Source organism: Ammospiza nelsoni, chromosome 5 (genome assembly GCF_027579445.1).
Source record: "Ammospiza nelsoni isolate bAmmNel1 chromosome 5, bAmmNel1.pri, whole genome shotgun sequence".
Taxonomy (NCBI): Eukaryota; Metazoa; Chordata; class Aves; order Passeriformes; family Passerellidae; genus Ammospiza; species Ammospiza nelsoni.
Genome location: NC_080637.1, coordinates 69403071 through 69424411, shown reverse-complemented (window position 1 = coordinate 69424411; position 21341 = coordinate 69403071). Strand labels below are relative to the sequence as shown.

General features: G+C 52.1%; 2 protein-coding genes across 4 annotated transcripts in view; one reads left to right on the top strand and one right to left on the bottom strand.

Moving 5' to 3' along the window:
- Positions 1 to 4656, top strand: part of CACNA2D4 (calcium voltage-gated channel auxiliary subunit alpha2delta 4) — a 119548-nt gene extending 114892 nt beyond the window's left edge. Inside the window, exons 37-40 of the mRNA XM_059473076.1 lie at positions 1281 to 1398; positions 3646 to 3758; positions 4076 to 4158; positions 4570 to 4656. Coding sequence (XP_059329059.1) covers positions 1281 to 1398; positions 3646 to 3758; positions 4076 to 4158; positions 4570 to 4656 — 401 coding nt within the window. The remainder of the gene's footprint in view (positions 1 to 1280; positions 1399 to 3645; positions 3759 to 4075; positions 4159 to 4569) is intronic.
- A 5728-nt stretch (positions 4657 to 10384) lies between these two features.
- ADIPOR2 (adiponectin receptor 2) overlaps positions 10385 to 21341 on the bottom strand; it is a 44441-nt gene continuing 33484 nt past the window's right edge. For all 3 annotated transcript variants that reach the window (XM_059473408.1, XM_059473409.1, XM_059473407.1), the window contains exons 3-8: positions 20843 to 20962; positions 18870 to 19041; positions 18278 to 18464; positions 17033 to 17220; positions 15652 to 15845; positions 10385 to 13100 (exon numbers count right to left, since the gene is read on the bottom strand). In XM_059473408.1, the coding sequence (XP_059329391.1) occupies positions 12969 to 13100; positions 15652 to 15845; positions 17033 to 17220; positions 18278 to 18464; positions 18870 to 19041; positions 20843 to 20962 (993 nt within the window). In that variant the 3' untranslated portion in view covers positions 10385 to 12968. The remainder of the gene's footprint in view (positions 13101 to 15651; positions 15846 to 17032; positions 17221 to 18277; positions 18465 to 18869; positions 19042 to 20842; positions 20963 to 21341) is intronic.

The window sequence follows — 21341 nt, the reverse complement described above, 5'->3', positions numbered from 1 at the left end:
GAGACCATTGCTCTGAGCAGCGATGCAAATCACCCATCCAAGCACGGGTGCCCTCTCCGTGCCTCTCACCACACATCTGCTGATTAAAACCCAGATTGCTGCATTTTCCTATAAATCCTCAGCGCTTCTGCTGCAAGGGGTAAACTGGGCACCCTCCAGGTGAGGAGGACGCTGTTCCCTGCTGTTCCCCCCAGGAGCCCTGCCCGTGGCTGCTGTGTGGGTGGGAGGCTGCAGAGTGAGGTTTTGTGCTCAGAGCTGATGTAGAAACCATTGCTTGTGCTTGCTGCTGGCTGAGCCGCAGCCACCTCTGCCCTAGCAACGCAGCTTTGTATTTCCATCAGCAGCAGTCCCCTGTGTCCTGCACAGCCAGGAGCTGCCTTTGCTACCTCCCACTGCAGAAAATAATTGCCAAAAGGGCCCAAGGCAGTAGTTTCAGGCAAGACAGATTTTGCTGAACTCCTAGAAAGAATGCTCTTGCTTCTTGAGGGAGGCTGAGTGAGGTGGTTCAGCTCCCCCTCATCCCCAGATTAGTTTGGGAGTCCTGCAGGGTGTGACTGATGAGTGATGGAGCAGCTGCTCCCTCCAGCAGCTGTTCATTAGCTGGCTGTCTGCTGGTCCCGAGAGCTGTCGTCTGTTTCCCTGTGCTCTCAGGCCAGATCTGCTTGCTGCTGGTGGTTTCTTCTTAACATGACACGTATTGAGCTCTTCCAGTTTCCTGCTGTGGGAAATGTCAGTGGGCTCAGGAGGGACCAGCACTGATGGGAGCCCCACCGCAGGGAGCGCAGCCCTGGGCACAGGCACACAGGGAGAGGGCCAGCCCAGGCACAGCTTTCAGTGTTTAAAACCTGCATGAATGAACCAGGGCTGGCTAGGGCAGGAGGGGTTTCATTGTCACGGCTGGTTCAGCAGGACACCCCGAGCTCCTTTGAGCACTTGAACACTGTGCCCGAATGTCCTTCCTGCCTGGCCAGGGGTCCGTGGGTGCTGTGGCCACTGCGGGCCCTCGGGTGCAGTTTGGGCACGGCAGGGTCCGGGCTCGCTGCGGTGGCGATGTGACGATGTTGGAGGCGCTTTCACATAGGCTGGTTTTCCCACACCACCTAGTGGGAGCAGGCATCACTGCCCGGCTGCTCCTGCAGCATCTCCTTCCCCTTCTTCTGCTCCGGCCACCTCGGGAGGGTCGCTGCTGCTCCAGAGTGCATCCCCGAGTCTGGGATGTCCCCATTTAGCGCGGACAGGTCCCTGTGCCCCTCTCATGTGTCCCTGTCTCGTTCCCCCAGCTCACAGGCACAAGAAGCACGACACGCTGCAGCCCTGCGACACCGAGTACCCCGTGTTCGTCTACGAGCCTGCCATCAAGGAGACCAACGGGCTCATCGACTGTGGAGACTGCCAAAAGTAAGAGCCACAGCTTTCCTTCCAGCTGGGGACATTGTCCCAGGGAGCTGGGGGTGACAGCGGCATCAGAAGGGTCACAGTGGCACAGCCACCATGGCAGCCACAGCTCTGGCCACAGAGCCACACTGGACAGAGAGAGGGGAAGAGAGCAGGGTACTGAGTCTTACCAAAAAAAAAAGTGTTAATAAGCAAAGGTGGCTGGAGAACAAAGAGAACAGCATTTAAATATATATATATCTTTCCATTCCATAGATTTCAGAAAGGAACTTGTTCTGTTCTTTCATGTTACTGGCAAAACTTTTCTTCTTAGAAAGCCACTAAGCCTGTTTATTGTGGCTTTCCCTTTTTGCAATACTCTTGGCTTTCCTTTTCTTTCTTTTTCTTTTTAATTTTTCCCCCTTTCCTGTATTTCTATAAAAACAAAAAAAACACCCCAAAACAACAACGACACAAAAAACAAAAAAAAAAAAAAAAAAAAACCACAAAAAACCCCCAAAACACAAACAAACAAAAATGAAACAAAATAAAACAAAACAAAAACACCAAAAAACCAAACAAACAAACCAGGGATGGGGGAAAAAAATAAGTGTTAGACTGAAAGAACTGAAAACAAGAGTCCACTTTTTTATTACCCATTTTCAGTGTAAGTGAATGGACAGTGAAAAATAACAGGAAAGGCATTGTGAAAAGAGGCTGTTTTCAGTGGTTGCACAGTGCTATCAGCAATCATGTGTGGAAAGGTGACCAAAAGATGAATTTCCACTGATCCAGCTTTCCCAAACAGATCTGACTAAAATTCCTTCTTAAAAAAAGCCCACAAAACAATCCTACCTAGTCTTCAGTATTGGATCAGCTGAAGGAAAGACTTAAAGCTTAGAAAAACAGCCTCCACTAGTCAGCATGGCTCTAGGAAAACCAGGGCCTTGCCAAACATTGTTTCAGATGAGATTGCAGATTTGATGATAACAAGGTATTCTGTTAATGTCTGGGCAGATCCAGAGGAACTGAGTGACCTCTGTGGGTCACAGATCTGTGCTGCAAACAGAGCCTGGGAGCTGCCCCTCCCCTGCTGGAGGCAGCACCTCAGCAGTGCTGGATGGAGCAGCAGGGGCTGTGTCCTGCTTGGCTCTTTGTAGTTACAGCCCCTGGTGCATCTTGGGCATCTTTTATCCAGGTATTTGGGAGAGACACCCCTCACCCCTGCCACAGGCTCTGTGGAGCATCAGCCAGGGCCTGGCACGCAGGCATTCCTGGTGGAGCAGGGCTAGGCTGGGTGCTCCATCCTGGGCAGAAGCATTGGCCTGTGGATCGATGCATGGGGCACCTCTGTCCTGCTGGCTGAATCTGTGCAGGGGGTGAAGGCTGCTTGCCAAAGCTGCCAGGGCACTCATTAGTCAGGGAGCACTAAGGACATGGTCAGCTGCTGTGTGTGGCATTCAGCACCTCTAAAAGGGGACACACAAATGCCTGGAGGCTGGAAGGCAGCAAGGCCAGGTGGTGAATAACCAGGGACACTGGGCACTGCTCCAGCACAGTCAGCTTGGCCAGGGCAGTGGGCACATCCCCACAAGGCTGTATTTCTGTTCCAGAAGCCCTGCCACCAGTGCAGGCATGCAGAGCCTGATGTCCCCAGCCTTCCCTGTGCCCAGTGGCTCTGGGACATGCTGGCTCCCTGCCAAACAAACCCCAGCTGGTCAGTCCTGTCACTCCAGTGTAGCCCACAGTGTTACTGGGTTCCTCTACTTCTCTCTCCAGTAACTTGAAATTTAGCACAACTCTGCTGCTCCCAGGACCACAGGATAGAGACACCCTTGCACTGTACAAGCACACACACAAATATACATTAAATAGGCACTGACATACCTCTGGGTGAAGCCAGGCTTTGCTCAGGTGTCATGTGCTGTCATGTGCTGCCCCATCTGGGCAGAGCTTGTCTTGATTTTGGCTGGTTGGTTGGGTTCTTGGGTTGATTTTGACTTTTGTGCCAAGCATGGAGTTAAAGATTTGAGCCAGTTCAGAGCCAGAAAGGAGGCCAAAAAGGAGTGCCAGTGGCACTTCTCCCTGTGTACATCTGCTCACTGGTCTCTTTTGCTTTCTGCTGGCACCCTGTTTCCAATGATCTCTTTTTTTCTTTCAATTTCTTTGCTGTGGCTCAGGCAATGCCAGGGAAGCTGCTCTGGAGAGTTGTGGTTTTTTTCACTTTTCATTTTGCTCTGTGTTTTTTTTTCACCTGCTCTTCCCTTGCAGGATGTTTGTGGCACAGCAGATCATCAGCAGTAACCTCCTGCTCCTGGTCACGGACACCGTCTGCGATTGCAGCATCTTCCCACCCGTCCCAATGGATGCAAAAGAAGTCAAATATATCCTTCCATGCCCAGCAGGGATGCAGAGCTCCACAGGCCCTGTCATCTCCATGTTTGCCAGGGTGGAAAGTAGCGTTTGTCCTTCTGCTGCCATTGCAGAAGGGTGGAGGATGGAGAGCACGGCCTGGCTTGGGGAGGTCTGTAGCCCATGCAGGGTGACCCGCCCTCCCCTCATCCTCCTGGGTTGGGGCAGTTCCACCTGGCCAAACTTTCCTGGGGGCCCAGGGGTGTGTGTGCCATCCATCCATCCATCCATCCATCCATCCATCCATCCATCCATCCATCCATCCATCCAGTCCTTAACAGCCCCGCACACAACGCCTCGGTGAAGTGCGAGCGGATGCGCTCCCAGAAGCTGCGCCGGCGGCCGGACTCGTGCCACGCCTTCCACCCTGAGGTATCCCGGGACACTGGGGACAGGGAGGGACAGCTGGCGGTGCCCAGAATGCACAAATGCTCCTCTTGCAGCCTTGCATAGGGTGTGTCACTGCTGGCTGGGGCCAGGCACAGCCGTGAGTCCCCGAGGGGGCTCCACCAGGATTTCCTAGCAGGATTTCAGCTCTGTACCACCTGGGAAGGGCTTGAGCTCGGAAGCCACAGGGTCAGGAGCACACACACACACACACCTGCTAGGAGCCAGGAGCCATGTGCCTTCCTACCCATGGAGGGCTGCTGTGGCCAGCAGGGATAAACCAGTCCCTTCCTTGGCTCCTGGGGTGCTCTCCCGGCCACAGGCATTGCTCCCCCTTGCAAAGGCACAGGCAGGCTTGGCAGCAGGGACCCTGACCCCTTGTCTCCCCTCTCGCAGGAGAATGCCCAGGACTGCGGGGGCGCCGCTGGGATCTCCGTGTGCGCGGCGCTGCTGCTCCTGCCCCTGGTGCTGCTGCTGCGGTGACGCTGCCCGGAGCCGGCGGGACAGAGCCGTGCAGGGGACACGGGGGACACGGGGGACATGTCCTTCTGGGACACCCTCGGCCACTTCCCCAGGTGTCCTTCAGCACAGGGTCCAGCGCGGGGGGAGCTGCTGCTCCTCGGAAGGCCGTGGCTAAAGGAGATGCGAGAAGCAGCAGGGGCGGCTCCGGGCACAGCAGCTCGGACATCCCAGACCCCGCTCGCAGCCGGGGCTGCTGCGATCATCATGGAGAACATTCCCCATCAGCCTGCCCCCCACGGAGGGGCAGAGCTGGCTCCAGGAGAGCAGCAGGGGCAGGGGACAGCACCTGCCTGTCCCTCAGGGTGACACCGGGTTTGGAACCCCGGGTGTGGAAGCAGCACGTCCTGGTCCTGGGGGTGAGACACGGCACCGAGGCTGAATGGCAGCAGCCTCGCCTGGGCTGGGCAGGGGGAGGCAGCACAGCTCAGCTGGAGAGCTGCAGCTCCTCTGCCAAGGAGGCCGCTCCTAACTGCTATGGCAGCACCCAGGTTCTTGTCTGCATGTGGACTTACCTCTGCAAAGGGGTTTTGTGTGAGCCACCCGAAGAGGCTGACCTGCTCTCCTCATTGCAGAAGCAGCCAAGGAACAGGCACTTTGTCCCTGGGAGCAGCACTGCCCTTGGCTGTGCCCTGCCCTGGGCCTGGCATTCCCAGCTGGTGGGCACAGGCCATTCCTCACAGAGCTTTATGGACAATGGGTGGGAAGCACCCGTTTTTCTTATTTTTTTTTCTTTTTTATGAACTGTTCCATACCATCTCATTAAAAACAGATATATGGTATATTCTACATAGACACCACAGCTTCAGCATGTTTGGTGGGCATCACTCTGGGGAGAGAGTGTGGCTGGAGGGACTGCAGACACAGCTGTGGTGGCCCCAGGGCAGCAGGGTGGTACAGCAGGAAGGCTGAACCTGCCCCTGGTCACTTTGGGAGTGTCCTGCAGCCCTCCAGGCCCCTGTCACAGCACGATGTCACCTCCTTGAGGACACAGGCCCTCCTTGCTGGCTGCCTGACGAGCAGCACTGCCCACTCGTGCCCTGCCACGTGCCTGCCATGGCAGCTGCAAGGCCACCATGTCACCCACTGCCACCACTGCCAGGCTGGACTCCTGGGCTGCTGCTGCACAGAGCAGCTGGGTGGGAAAGGGCTTCATCCTCACAGCAGCTCTGTCCCTGCCCTGCACAGCAGACACCCACAGGTGCACTCCAGGCTTCTTGCCACCCGTGTCACCTGACACTGAGGGGACAGGACCAGTCCCAGCCAGGTCCTGGCAGTGTTCCAGCAAAGAGGAGAGGAACCACGGCAGTACTGGAAGTGAAACTGGAGGTGGAGAAGGCTCCAGGCTTCAGAGGCAGTGACCTTCTCAGAGGCAGCAGCAGCCAGGGAAGGTGAAGGCAGGACAGAGGGAGAAGGGGCGGCTGTCAAGGCTGAGGAGCTGCTCAGAGATGGAGGAGCCCCGGGCTCAGGGCACCCCAGGCTGGCACAGCTCCCCCAGCCCCACGTGCCTGCCCCTGGTGCCTCTCAGGGATGACCTCCCTGTCAGAAAGGATTAGCAGCCCCATGTGCACTCAGCTTCAACAGGACAGGAGGATGCTCTGGATGAACCATGCTTGGCTTCAGGTGCACCAATCCCCAATAAACAGGGTCCTGCAGGGATACCTGCACTGAGAGAAGATGAGAGCTGTACCTGGCTTGGCTGGCTCAGGGAGTTTGTCCACAGGTGCTGACTGCAGGGAATGGACAGGGTGAGAACTGGATTACTTCTTAAACTGAGAAATAGAAGCAAAGGTTTGCCTGACCCAAACCTGAGCACACACCAGGAACAGCTTCCTGGGTTTTGGAATTTTTTTTTGCAGCAAAGCAGACCATAAGCAAACCTACCCAGTTCTGGGCTCCAGCACGGGGTTAAGCAAATTCTATTTCATGCTCTGACAGAGACAGTGACTCATGGCCCTTTCAGCAAGAGAAAAATCCCCAGGAAGAGCAGCTGCCTCAGCTTCCAACTTCTTCAGCCATGTGCTGGGCACAGCAGATGAAAATAGGTCAGCAAAAGCAAACAGTGAGCAGAGGCCAGAGCATCCAACCAGCAGCACAGCAGCTGTGAGAGGAGCCATCTCCCACTTCCAGCTGAGCAGCATCCTGCTGCCATCCTGATCCCATCAATCCCAGCTGTCCCTCCTGTGCCACACAAAGCACCCTGTGAGCACACAAAGCACACCCAGAGGAGCAGGGTTTGTTCTGTTAGGGAAAATGCAATGGGAGCAAATTCCCAGGTGGGAATCTGTTCTGCAGACAGAGCTGTCCATCAGAGCCACCCCTCACTGCTGCACACAGCAGGGGCTTCACAGGCCCCAGTCCTGCAGCTGATTTCCTCCCAGGCAGGGGGCAGGGAGCTGAATTCTCTCTGACACTCCTCCCAGGCTCCACAGACGCTGCACTGCAGGCTGAGGTAAGCCTGGCTCTCCCCCAAGCACTGTGGTGGGCAGGGACACACACCTTGCACAGCATCACACACACACGAGCCCTCCCTGGATCGTGGCTGGGGCACAGCAGGCTGTTGGCTACAAGTGTGGCCACACGGGGATGACTTCATGCTACAAAACAGTGGGGAAGTCAGTGGGATTTGCAGCAGCTGTGTGCACAAAAGGAGCCTGGCCTGAGCTGGCTTAGACTTAGCAAGGGACTGGCACATGCCAGGCTGGGCAGAGCAGTGGCCACAGCCAGGACCCACACACCCCAAGTGTGTTGAGAGGCGTGTGGGGTGTGTGCCCATCTCTGGCACGGGGAAGGACCAGTACCACAGTTCTGCTCGGTTTGATGCACACCTCAGGCTCCTCAGAGGATTTTCCAGGATGCTTTTTCTGCTGAGAGAGCCCAGTGGCACTGTCAGCACAGAAACCTCTGCTGGCAGGGGAGCGGGGCTCAGGGCAGCCTCATGCAGCAGATACCCTTACACCTCCTGTCACTCGGCCAGCTCTGTCACAGCCCTGTGACATCAGCCTCAGCCCCAGCCCTCTGGGATGGCCCCACTCGGACACCCCCGAGCATGTTTCTGCTGTAAATGCCCCCAGGAAATGCCATGAGCCCCTCCTGCTCTGCTCTGCTTGCTGCTGCCTCAGATTTTGGGAGCCCTGGCACCCTGCCCTTGCCCAGGCAGGCCCTGCTGGCAGCAGAGGAGGGCTGGGCACTGAGCCCTCTCTTTAGGCCTGTTTGGCTCTGCAGGGCCAGGCAGCTGCTGCTGTGCTTCCCACCAGTGCCACAGGGAGCAGAGGGATGTGCATGGCTGCAGGAAAGGCTGTGGGATGGTGGCAGGAGCTGCACCAGGGGTTGGCCTGTCACCGGCAGCAGGAAAGGGACAGGGAAGCCCCCACACCCCCACACCAGGGACTCTGGCCAGAGCCCCTGGCTGCTCTTGTGCGTCCCAGCCAGCAGTGACCTTCTCTAGCCCTGGCAGCAGGGGCTGGAGCTGCTGTCACCTCCTGCTGCCAGGCCCTGAGGGACAGAATATCGCTTTCCAAGCTGGCAGAGGCTCCCTGGCAGAGGCAGCACTCCCAGGCTGGCTGTCCCTGCAGGATGGGGAGCTGGGCCAGGGCCAGGGCAGAGCCCTGAGCTGCCACCGTGGCCGGGAGCCAGCAGGGAGGTGGTGGCAGTGCCACTCCCTCCCAGGAGGGCTGGCCGCCTGTGCCAGCAGCAGCTGCCACCCCACAGCCCATGTGGCAGTGCCAGCCCTGCAGCCTGGCCACAGCCACGGGGAAAAACTGGGATTGGGAGAGCCCAGCTCCAGCCAGCACCAACAACCCAGGCACAGGCAGGGTTGGGGTGAGAGCAAAGGCAGACCCTGGAACTGCAGGGGTGGCATTTGCCTCTCTAAGGGAAACACACCACTGCTCTGGGAGCCCAGCCAGGCCAGAGATTTCCCCATCTCATTTACAACCAGACCGGTTCAGTTTTTAAGCTGCAAAGAGAACTCTGTGCTCAGTGGTGCCACTACAGAGGCGAAGCTGCCACTGAATGAGATCCCAGCATCCCAATGCTTTTGTAGTTTACAGGTGAATTTTACTGGAGAAAGGCAAAGATAAAGTTTCTGGAAACACCAGAAAATCCATCACTATGACAGTGGTGAGACAGAGGTTGCCCAGAGGAGCTGTGGCTGCCCCATCTGTGCAAGTGTTCAAGGCCAGGTTGGACGTGGCTCTGAGCAGCCTGGTCTGGTTGGAAAGGTGTCCCTGTTCATGGCAGAGGGGCTGGAACTGTCTGATCTTTCAGGTCCCTTCCAACCCAAACCCTTCTGTGACTGTGATAAGATCCAGCAGGCAAATCAGCTCCGTGCAGGAGTGCTGGGCTCCCATCCTGCTATCCCTGCCCAAGGCACCAACCCTCAGTGGTGAACAAGGAACTGCTTACACTGCAAGGCTCTCACAGCAGCTGCCCAGGCACTTCTGCTTCCCTGCTCCTTGTCCACACAGCTGGAGATGAGCAGGTGAGACATTCTCCATGCTGCCATGCGCTCAAGGCCAGTATTCCTTCTTCAAGAGCAATGTGCACCTAGGAATTACCACAGACACTCTCCAAGGAATCCATCTTTTTAAGCAACTTCATTCAAACCACATTAGTGCTCCTGGAAATCAGCCTGGAGAATTTCAGGCATTCCAGGCAGATCCAGCAGCACTGTTTGGTTCAAACAAGTTCTTTGATGCCACACAGGAGGCAGGGGTAAAAAAAAAAGGGGGGGGGAGAAAGAACTCAATTTTGCAGGGAAGCCTTTAATAGCTTCAACTAAAGCAGTCAGCTCTTCCATCCTAATCATGCTCTTCATTTATTTCTCTAGAAAGTTGGGCAGTGGCCTCAGACACTCACCTTGGTTGCTGCACTTTAATCCATACTCAGGTACTTGGCAATGAATGAAGCAAGTGATTCTCAGGAGAGGGCAGAGCAAGGACACAACTACACACAGGACAGGTGGGACATGCAATTCTATCCTGCCCAGCCAACTTTTAAATACCACTCTGCTTCCTGGAAACAGAATAAACCCAATTCATATTCTAATGTGGCAGCTACTTTTAGTGTAATTTGTGTGAAATCTGCTACCAACTTTCTCCAAGTTCCTTGAATTTGCTTTTCATTAAACTAACAACAATAATAATAATAATGGTAATAATAATAATAGTAATCCATCCTGAGACATCCATCAGGCTGTCCAGGTCACGAACAGGAGCTGTCTGCGTTACAAGTCACTGCAGAACACTCACCTTGAGTGAAGGAGCTGACAAAAAGCCCAGCTCAGCTGTGGACACCCAGAGCTGCAGTGAGCCCAGACAAGGGCAGGACTGGGTGTTACCTTCCAGGCAGTTCCCAGCCATTAGGAACTGGCAGCCAAGGAACAGCACAAGGCCCAGTGGGCACAGGCTGTTCTGGGCACCACCAGCCCCTTCCCTGCCCAGTCCAACCCCACTCATGCCACCCCTAAGCCCTCACACCAGGAGGAGATGATCAATCCTTTACACACATACAGGATAGGAGGCATTTCCTCTACACCAGGAATTTAAGTCCAAGCCTCCTGAACTTCTTTTCTTTATCTCAACTCACCTTAAACTTTGTCCCCAGCCACCAAAGTCTCCAGCAATGCCCCCCCCTCTTCCCCCCAGCCCTCGTGCCCACACAGTGCAGTAAGACCCAGACCAGACAATAATCAATTTGGTTCTTTTATTAGCAGAAGTTAAGAATACAGCAAGTAATAAGATCCCATCTTATATGGAACCATCACCAGAGTCCCCAGCCATCAAAACCCCAGAATGTGCTTCATTGCTTCCAACAGTAAGCAATTGTTAAAAAGAAATATACTGAACAAGGCCACTATTTAATGGGGAAGGAAAGAAGCTGTAGGTCCTAACTATTCTATGGCAATAACCTGCACACAGAGCAAGCAAGCCTCTGACTGCTGAGAGTAAGGCATTCAGGTGCCAACCTGGGAAGAGTTCTCAGCAAAAGCTACAGAAAAGTGCACAGCTAGGTTGTTTTTATTGGAACACACAAACTTCTTGAACAGAGAGACTGGGTTAAGAATAGCAGGTGGAGTACTGTGTTTTTGTAATAGTTCTGTGCTGTGTAGGACCAGGTTACAATCACCCTTGGAGGAGTGAACGTGGGGTGATCCAGGATGGAGGCTGCTGCTGCTGCTGCTGGTACTGTTCAGAGGTATCCCAAAGCACCTTCAGCCAGCTCTGATTGTGATATGTACCACCCCTGGCTCAGACACCAGCACACCTCCCCAGCCTGGCTGGGATGCCAGTGCTGTTAGCCCTTACATCCAAGGGAACACTTCCCTTTCCCTCATTTAAACACCACAGACCTGGGATAAACCACCTCCAGCCCCACAGGCACCCAGGGTCAGGATCCTGCTGAGAACACATCCCTCTGCACTTGCAGGCTGCTGCAGCCCCTCCTCCTGCAGCTGACCTTGCTCTCAGAGCCTTCACTCCACTCCAGGGTGAAGCCTTAATGCCCACCCAGCTTTAGGAGGGCATTCTGCTCCTACGTGACTCCAAGAGACAAAGCAACTCCCCAAAACACACTGTGACATCCAGGGATGGGAAGATCTTTGCAATCCATCTCTTTCCCTTGAAAAATGAAAACTGAAACTTGAGGGAATCTAAAAAAAAACCCCAAACCCAACAACAACGAAAAACCACCCCATACAACAACCAACCACCCTTTACCTTCCTTCCCTGTGAAATACTGCACGGTATGAGCTGTTTAACTCATCTGTGAGAGAGGTAATTGCTCTGAATTTCCAGCTAAAGCCTCCAATACCTGTGCCATAACAAACAAAATGCTCAAGTTTCACCTTAGGACTCCAAAGATTCTCCTGCAGTCTGGCTTCTGACTGGGCTCCAAAGCTCAAGCTACATCAATTACACAGGAGAAGGGTACTTGCCTCCCCTTATATAGGAGGTGTGTCTGCACCACAGCAATCCAGCTGAACTCTCAGGTTTAGGCTTAAGAAATACCAGCAGTCCCATTGCTAAAGCACAGATGGAAAGCAGACCTAAGGACAAAAAAAAAATTATTTAAAAAAATAGGGATCTATTCCTCCTTAAAAGAAAAACCTGCAAACTGCCTTGGCATATGGAGCCTGACACACAGGATGGTAACGTGCCTGAGGTCTGCAGTGCCTGTTAACTCCCAGTCCTGGAGCACACAGCTTCCTCTTTCCAGTCCACCTTGACCCCACCTTTGTTTCCCCTCACATGCTCAACGATCTCCTGACAGGCCATGACCACCATCCCTCAGAGCAAACGAAGCAGGCTTGCAAATGGCAACCATCCTCTCCCTGGGGCCTCTGGCTTGGGCAGGCACTGATGGAGTTGGACTGTTTGCCATTCCACATGCAGTTATCCCACCGTGCTCCAGCTCCTATGATGAGACCCAAACCAAGCAAGTGTAGGATCCAGGATCCCAAACCTCGCCCTGCACACAGGCTGGGGCAGGGAGCAGATGCACCTTTCCAGGCACTGGAGCAATTCCACGTGCTCACACTGTGACCTGCACGACACCATGACTGACCCAGCCTTCACAACTCTCCTGTGCACGTCCTGAACCCGCTCCAGGTGCTGGCCAGGACCCCACATTGCCCAGGGCATGCTGGCCACTAGGAAAATCGACAGGGCCAGCGAGCTTCACTCCTGGGAATTTTACCTGGTCCTCCTGCAATAGTTTATTTTGTGCAAAATTGAAACAGTGTGTGGTACTTGCATGTTGCATTCTTTACAAAAACCCTTTTCCCCCCACCCATTGTTTAAAACATTTATATAAATTTTATTTAAACAGAAAGTTAGAAATCTTATTTACATTTTGTTTGTCTCCCAAAAGAGCATCTAAAATCAACGCCCAAACCCTCTGAGAGGATATAAATTTAACCTTGACTTTTTTTTTTCTTTTTTTTTAAAAAAAGGAAACCGCTAAGCTATCCCTCCCCAGTTCTACAAATAAATATGGCATTGAACAGAAGCCGATTTGGAAAGGGTCCTCTGTAGCTCAATCTGTAGATCCCAAGAATAAATTAGGTTTGCAGAATTTCCTGGTCTTCAAATTGATTTATTCCATTGCTTGAGGTATAGAATTTTTATCTTGGTTAGTCAGAATCCCCATGAAGCTCCATGCCTCATCAGCTGAAACGTGGATTCTTCTTAGGTATTCCTGTAGCTAAGCCCGGTGCTCGGCCGTGGTGCCGGCGGCTCTCCTGGTTGGTTGTGCCCCGGGGCTGCGGGCGGCTCCTACTGCATCCCCTCCTCCTCCGTGCAGCCCCCGCCGACCGTGAAGCGGAACTCCTGCAGGTTGGACACGCCGTGGAAGTGCACGAAGGCGCCAGCCACGACAAACACGTGGAACAGCTGGTGGGAGTGGAACTGCAGAGGGAAACAGCCGCGTTCAGCTGGGGCTCCACCCGGCCCCGGAGCCACGTTCAGCTCAGGCGCACAGCGACACCGGGCAGTGCCAGGCACGCAGGGACACCGGGCAGTGCTGGGAGCGCGCAGGGACACCGGGCAGTGCCGGGAGCGCGCAGGGACACCGGGCAGGGCCGGGAGCGCGCAGGGACACCGGGCAGTGCCGGGAGCGCGCAGGGACACCGGGCAGTGCCGGGCACGCGCAGCGACACCGGGCAGTGCCGGGAGCGCGCAGGGACACCGGGCAGTGCCGGGAGCGCGCAGGGACACCGGGCAGGGCCGGGAGCGCGCAGGGACACCGGGCAGTGCCGGGAGCGCACAGCGACACCGGGCAGGGCCGGGCACGCACAGGGACACCGGGCAGTGCCGGGCACGCAGGGACACCGGGCAGTGCCGGGAGCGCGCAGGGACACCGGGCAGTGCCGGGAGCGCACAGCGACACCGGGCAGTGCCGGGAGCGCGCAGGGACACCGGGCAGGGCCGGGCACGCACAGGGACACCGGGCAGTGCCGGGCACGCAGGGACACCGGGCAGTGCCGGGCACGCAGGGACACCGGGCAGTGCCGGGAGCGCACAGCGACACCGGGCAGGGCCGGGAGCGCGCAGGGACACCGGGCAGTGCCAGGCACGCACAGCGACACCGGGCAGTGCCGGGAGCGCGCAGGGACACCGGGCAGTGCCGGGAGCGCGCAGGGACACCGGGCAGGGCCGGGCACGCAGGGACACCGGGCAGTGCCGGGAGCGCGCAGGGACACCGGGCAGTGCCGGGAGCGCGCAGGGACACCGGGCAGGGCCGGGCACGCAGGGACACCGGGCAGGGCCGGGAGCGCGCAGGGACACCGGGCAGGGCCGGGCACGCACAGCGACACCGGGCAGTGCCGGGAGCGCACAGCGACACCGGGCAGGGCCGGGCACGCAGGGACACCGGGCAGTGCCAGGCACGCAGGGACACCGGGCAGGGCCGGGAGCGCGCGGGGACACCGGGCAGGGCCGGGAGCGCACAGCTCTCCAGGCTGTGTGCTAAAGCCACCCCTCTGCTACCTTTAGCAAAATCATCCAATTCTCTGCACACACACACGTTCCCCCTGCACTTCAGAGTCATCTGAACCAGCTGGTCAAACAAAAAGCTTCTTTCCTTACATCTTCCTCAGGTATTTCTCCTCCAGTCTCTGTGATTCTTTCCCTCATGTCAAGTTTCCCCCACCCACCTACTTGCTCACCCCACTATCCCTTCTTCTCCCTCTGCTATCTTTAGCAAAATAATCAAATTCTCTGCACACACACATCCCCCTTCACTTCAGAGTCATCTGAACCAAAAAACGTGCTAAAGAGCTGCTCTAACTCATCTTTGCAAAGGGACAAGGAGAACTTCAGAACCTTAGGCAAAAGGCTTAAGCAGGATGCTTTCAAAATTAAGTTTCTCCACAAGACACACTGGTGGTTTATGGACAAAAATGGCCTCTCATACAGACAACAGGTACAAACTCTGCTCTGGTCACAGAGATAAGTTTTACCAAGTGGATTCTGCATGCTGGTATTTTATTTCTCTACCACAGAGAAACAGAACAGACAAACGTGATATTGTATTAAAACCTAGAAACAACTGGATGTTCTGAATGAATGCCCAGGATGTCACTGACTGGAGTAGAGCAGATTGAAAACTGTGAGAGCTACATGGCAAAGCATGCCCTTGTCTGAGGGAAGCCATACCAGCATGGATAATGCTCCTGAAATATTCCTACAAATGTGTATTTGCAGGCTTCATGGGAAGCTTGGGAAAGAGCTGGTGGTACAACAGTGCTTTTGGAGTTTGGCTCATTATAGTTACAAAACAACCAAGCAAACTGGTGCAGGTCTCATTCTCACTTCTAGGCTTCTTTGGGGATCTTAAACTATGCTAAGTGCAAGGACAGTGGCCTTCCAAAGATCTGCTTCCCCTCATCTCTACTCTTGCTCCACCCAGCTTCTCTCCTTACATCTTCCTCAGGTATTTCTCCTCCAGTCTCCACTTCCCTCATACCAAGTTTCCCCCACCCACTCACTTGTCACCCCACTGTCCCTTCTCGGCCAAACCCTACCATCTCTGTCCAGCATTTTCACTGGCTGTACAAGATGAGGAGCCAGCCATGGGGAAGATCCCAGAGAACACACTGAACATCAATGAAATGACCACGTACTGCTCTGCACAGAAGCAAGGTAAAGATGTGCCTTTGCAGGACCCTCAACACAAACACACACACAAATGTTTGCAGTTCCTTGCCCATCTGTTCAAGCAATCCAGGAATGTGCTGAGGGGAATCTGCACACCAGCAGCTACCTCAGACCAGCCAGGTTGTGCCAACTTGGGAAGAGAGGCACCAGCTAAGCCAGGCTCAGAGAGCCCAGAGTCATTTGGCCCCTCCCTGAAGACCTATTGCTTCTGGTGCAGTAAGAAAACATTGACACAACATCCTCCAGGCTCAGGGGGACCAGCTTTCAGCTTGGTCTCCTCAGCAGTGACTCACAGACTCACCCAGATGTCACACTTGCCAGGGAAGAATCTCTCCGGGATGCGGGCGGCATAGAGCGCAGCACCAGTGATGTACAGGCATGCCATGAGTGCCAGCCAGCCTATCTGCCCCATGGTGGCTGCTTTCAGGAGCCCCTCAGAGATGACAAAGTGCAGAGTGGGAATTACCCCACTAAGACCCAGACCTAGAAATACTCCTGGGAGGCAAAGAAAATGTGGGAGAGTCAGGTTTGAAGGCAAAGGGAGACAATGAAAACACAAAAGCTACAGGAGGAAAACTCAGCATTTGCCCAAGCAGCAGAGGGGTGACAGCTCTTGAAGCTGCAGGTCCCCAGAAGAGATTTATTGGAAAGGAAGCTAAAGAATGCACAACTTCCTTCATATACCAGAAGCTACTCAGTTACAGGTCCCAGCAGATGGCTGGAATATTTCATTTGCTGATTGTGCCTGCCAGCTCCAATGGAGGCCAGGCCAGTTCCTGCTCTCGGCCTGTAGAGGGAACCGAGACCACACAGACCGAGCCTCAATCACCACCACGCTCAAGAGCAAGACAAGGAGACACAACAAAGAGACTGTTTATCATATGCTGCACAAGTACTCCTACCAAACAGAAAAGCAGCATCTGTGCTCATCTGATCTGCCATACAAGAGAACACTGATTATTTGTTTAGATTTTAGCAGCAAGGACAGAAAACTTGTAAAACAGTGGGCATGGGGGGAATATTCATGTTCTGTACAGAGATTTTAAGTTTGGAAAGCTGACTGCTCTGAAGGTACCCAAACCTCTCCAGGAAATCTAGATTTACTGTAGACAGCATGTGCAGGTTAAGAAACAAGAAATATTACTATTCAACCCAGCTGTGTGCACATTCCATAGCTGCCCCCTAAAGCTCTCTTTCTCCCTACCTCAAAATATGAACCCAAATCTGGTTTTGTTCTTTTGATGATGTGAAGAGAAAAACAGTCTTTATCTTAACTCTGTGTTTTATCCAGACAAATCATTCACATGAATTCAATGATTTGCTAGTGTCTGGTGTTTAAAAAAAAGCACAAGCACAACAAGTACACATACACACACCAAGCAGTCAGTCATTTTTTGAGAACAAACCTGCTAGATGCAGCTAGAAATCCTTTGCACCACCTTTCCTACTGCATGTGTTACTGTCCATTTCAGCATTGCACTTCCAGGACTTGCACCAGCCCTTATCTGTGCATCCAGCTGGGTACAATAAATACTGAAAGAAAACCCACCAAGCTCCCAATTTGAGAATATTAGGTCTATAAAATTAAACTCCCTCAAGTCTTCCCAAGGTGGTTTTTCCAGGTGGCAAGCAGGAAGCAGGAAAGGCAGTCAAGAAGCAAAGCAGTTAATTTCAGGTCTTACCTGCCCTTACACCCCGGTATTCAGGGGTGGCAAACATGTCCCATTGTGAGACAATTATGGCTGCAATGCCCAGGACACAAATCACAATCAAGTAGATGAAGCAAGGCTGAGGGTTGCAGTAGAAGGAGTAGTACAGCCATGGTACAAAGCTGCCCATTATGAGGAGTGCAATGCCAGAATAATCCAGCCTAGAAGAAAACAAAAATCAGTGTCAAAAGAAGTGAGAACCTTTGGAAATCCTCACACCTACACACTCTTCTTTAGTAGAGCAACTGTCTACTTCTCACTGCAATTAAATTATTCTCACTGTTGCAGGTAAGGTAAGGTCCTGACAGCAACTCTTCCACCTACAGCAATGGATTACCTGACAGCCAGGAAGGCCATTTTTGAGACAGACATCAGCAATGCCTTCAGCAGCCTTTAGACCAAAGCTTTGTGAGGAAAACTCACATTTTAGTTTCAGATGAGGAAAAAGCACTGCAAGAGCCCTCAGAAGACAGGGCACACAGAATGTTCTGGGAACACAGCCAAGGCAAACACTTCAGTATCTGACAAGTAAGAGTTAAATGGGCATCAGCTTCAGTGACCACAGTGGAATAATGCTGCAATTTTTCAACCATGCTGGTTTTTTGTGCACCCATGTAAAAAAGGAAATCATAGCCACTGCTTTTTACCACACCCTGACAAAATACCCCTGCAAAAGCTGGAAGAGGTAATTTTTCAGTAGGGGACTTTAACTGCTGGGCTACTTTAGAGGTGGTCTTGCAGATTACAGAATCCTGGTTGAGTAGTTTTAGGAAATATCAGATATTCAGCAGCCAGCCAAAAAAAGAACATGCAGTAAAACCAAGAGAGCAAGACATCTTGATACACACTGTGGAACTGTCTTACATAAGTTTCAGGTTCAAAGTCAGAACAGCTGAAATGACAAGAAGTAACGGTTGCACTAAAATTTCAAAGTCCTGCAACTAAGCTCAAGGCATATTACTCAGAGCAGCAAGATGCAAGCACATGCCTGCCAAACAGCAGAAAACGATGGAGTTTTAAGACTCAAATGACAGCACAAAAACTCATGTTGAAACAAACTATAATTAGAAGAAGCTGCATTAAATCTCAGCTCAACTCTGTTCCAAAGTACATGCAGTCATGAAATGAACAACTCCCACACTGGGGCTCCAGGCACAAATCCCAGCCCTGTTTTCCCACCTGTTTCCTATTTGGCCTGCCCTGTTCTGAGGCACTTACTTGGAGAAGAGCCGGGAAACACCTTCTGAGTGGCAATAAACTGTGTGGAAGAGCCATGAGAAGGAGAGGCAGAGGATGGCTCCCAAGAAGAACAAGCCCACGACCACCTTCTCCTGCACAGGTGCTACGAAGGACATGTTTGGCCGGAACATGTAGAAGATTCCCAAACAAAGGAAGAACACACATCCTGGAAAGCAGCAAGGCACAGAGGTGTCAAGCTCATGCATACTGAGAGCTCTTCTTTCTACAAACATCATCTCTTCCCTTCAAGACTCTTACAACTCAGAGAAACTGCAACTTAAACATGTTCCTGTGGCCATCCCAATTAACACCTACACATCTGGGAAAAGAAGGATCTAACAGTAATTTATTAGGAAATTAGGAAATGTTTAATGCGTTTGTTTGTACAGTATGCCATAATTAAGCAAGTCCAATCCAATTCTGATGGGATAATATTAGGAGAGGGATACCAAGTTGCTAATTTAACAGGTTACTAGTGCAATGATAATGCTGACAACCCCACAGACCTTTCTGTCTTGCTCTCTTTTCTTTGAGAGCGACAAACCCATTGGATGAGATTTAGGATGAGTACCTAGGAGATGAGTCCAGATGTTGCCAGTCTCTGTGTGTATTCTGAAGATGCTCTTGAAGCAGGCCCGGAAGGAAGGCATGGGTGGTCTGTGGCCATGCAGCAGGTAGTCATTGTCCTTCAGCCAGTCGGGCAGCACATCGTGGGGAATCACTCTCCATCTGCCCTCCCACACCTGGGGGATACAAGAGTTCAGTGAAATGCAGGCACTGGAGCTCCTTCAGTGCATGGAAACAGTCAGAAAACACATATTGGTACAAGTGCTGGAGTTAACCTGTACAGTAAACAGAGGAGAGTTGATGGAACATCTCTGGGGAAAAGGTTTTACACATGCTAAAGTTACTGTTTCCAGTTCAAAACTGCAGCACTATGAACTGCACCAGCACAGAAAGAAATACTTCAGCATTCCACTGGACAGGAAGGCTATTGGGTGTTTTTACTGCCGGTGAAGAGAAAACATTAAATTCACTTCCATGTTCTGTTTTTCTACAGGCCACCTTCTCCATTTAATTGAAGAAGCCTACACCCAGTTCCCTCCAATAAATAAATAAGCCTGTTCCTCCACCATGAGCCAACCTGACTGTGTACCTGCCAGCATTTGGGGAAGGCTAGCAGAAGAAGCTACCCTAACAGGGGCCAGAAAATGTGAAATGGTGAGAGGCCAGCAAGAAGAGTCCAACCCCCTTATTCAGACTGGGAAAGAAATGCTCCCAAGCTCACAAACAGTGACAGAGCACTTTAGGCAACAGACTCATGACTCTCAATTCCATGGGATTTCTTCTTTAAAGTAGGGGGGGGGGTTTGTGCACAGAGCCATTCTTGCAGCTGGCTCCACAGGAAATAAGTGTGCACAGATGTTCCAGCACTGCTGCAGTAACACAAGACACATGGAGGCTTCAGAGTGGCAGGGGGAGCAGGAGCTGCTTTATGTACCGGGGCTGCTTCTGCAGGCTGCTGGGGGCTTGATGGCTGGCTAGAGTTACAGGAGCAAGGCTGAAGGTTCCTGAAACACTGAGGTTAAAAAGCTACATTCTTATTTCAGTTTCAACAACAAGAGCTCAGAGTTTTTAAATCAATTCTCCACACTCGTGCATGGAAGCAAAACAAAGAAATTCAGAAGAAGCAGCCCAGTTAAAGACTGGGTTCTTAAATACATTCAACAAGGAAATAACTGGTTTAGTTCATGAACAAAAAATGTGATTTGAGGTAGAAACAGAAGGAGGGAATTCATTTTACACAATCCACCCTACGAAATACTTTAAAGAGGCAAAGATGCATAGTAAAAAAACACCAAAAAAAATCAAGCAAAAAATCAAAATGATCCATACACAGAAGACCACCAAGTCACCAGGGTCCCTCTGTAAAAATATCAAAAATAGCTCATAAACCCAGCAGGAACCAGTGTATAAAGGGGGAGCATTCCTTTCAGAGAGAAAGGAGGACCAGAGACTGACACAGCCAGTGGCTCTAAAAAGTAGCAAAAATTGAGCCAAGGTCAACAATTACAAAATCTACAATGGATTTACTTATGTATGGTTTCAATAAAGCATTGTTTTCAAGTCAGGGACAAAGCTTTATTTTATAATAGATGCAAGTGATGCTGGGAAAGCAAAATATTTGCCAATCTGAAGAAATTAGGTCAAATGACCTCGCAAGTCAAAGTGCCCCAAAGCAGAAGGCTTTTGTTCTGCTTTGCACTCACAGGTGTTTCTCAAGGGACACACCTGAGTTGCATGATCAGCTCTGGAGTGTCAGTTGTAAATCCTTATTGTTCCAAGCTCTACAATTTAATCCTGTATGACAGACAGATGCTGAGGAAGCACAGTATTGGTAATTAGAACAAGAGATGCCCATTTGGGGACAGTGAGAACCTCCTCTCCCTCACATGAGCAGTGTAGCTCCTCCAGGTACAGACTGCTGTCCACTGAGGCTGCCTAAAAAAGGAAATTACTTCAGCAGTTTCCACATGCCCTTACCTTACACACAAATTCTTCCATTCTCTCCATAGCATGGTGGGCTTGCAGAAGAGGTGACATTCCCATAAACCCTTCATCTTCTTGAGGTGGCTCATCATTGTGTTTATTATCATCAGAAGACTGGAGGGGAAAAAAAACAGAGAAAACACTTTGTAGAAAGATGAACAGAGGAAGGTGATGCTGTTTTCCACACAGAGCTATGATTTGAGCTCTTGGCAAATAAAGAAGTCTCTCCTTGTGCAGCACTGAGAAAAGAATTCAGAAGAACAAGCAAAAAAGTGATTACATTCTTAGGTATGTGAGAAGAACTCACATGTCTAATGCATTGTGCATATGTTTCCAGCAGCTTTGGGAGCCAGCAGTGCTCCTCCAAGTCATGCTTCATTAAATCCCAGATATGGAGTCTGAGGCTTGCAGCCTCCCCACCTCCAGGGAAGGATTACTCCTATTTTATGTTTCAATGTCACTGTGCCAGTGTTAATGCCTCCATAATGGATCT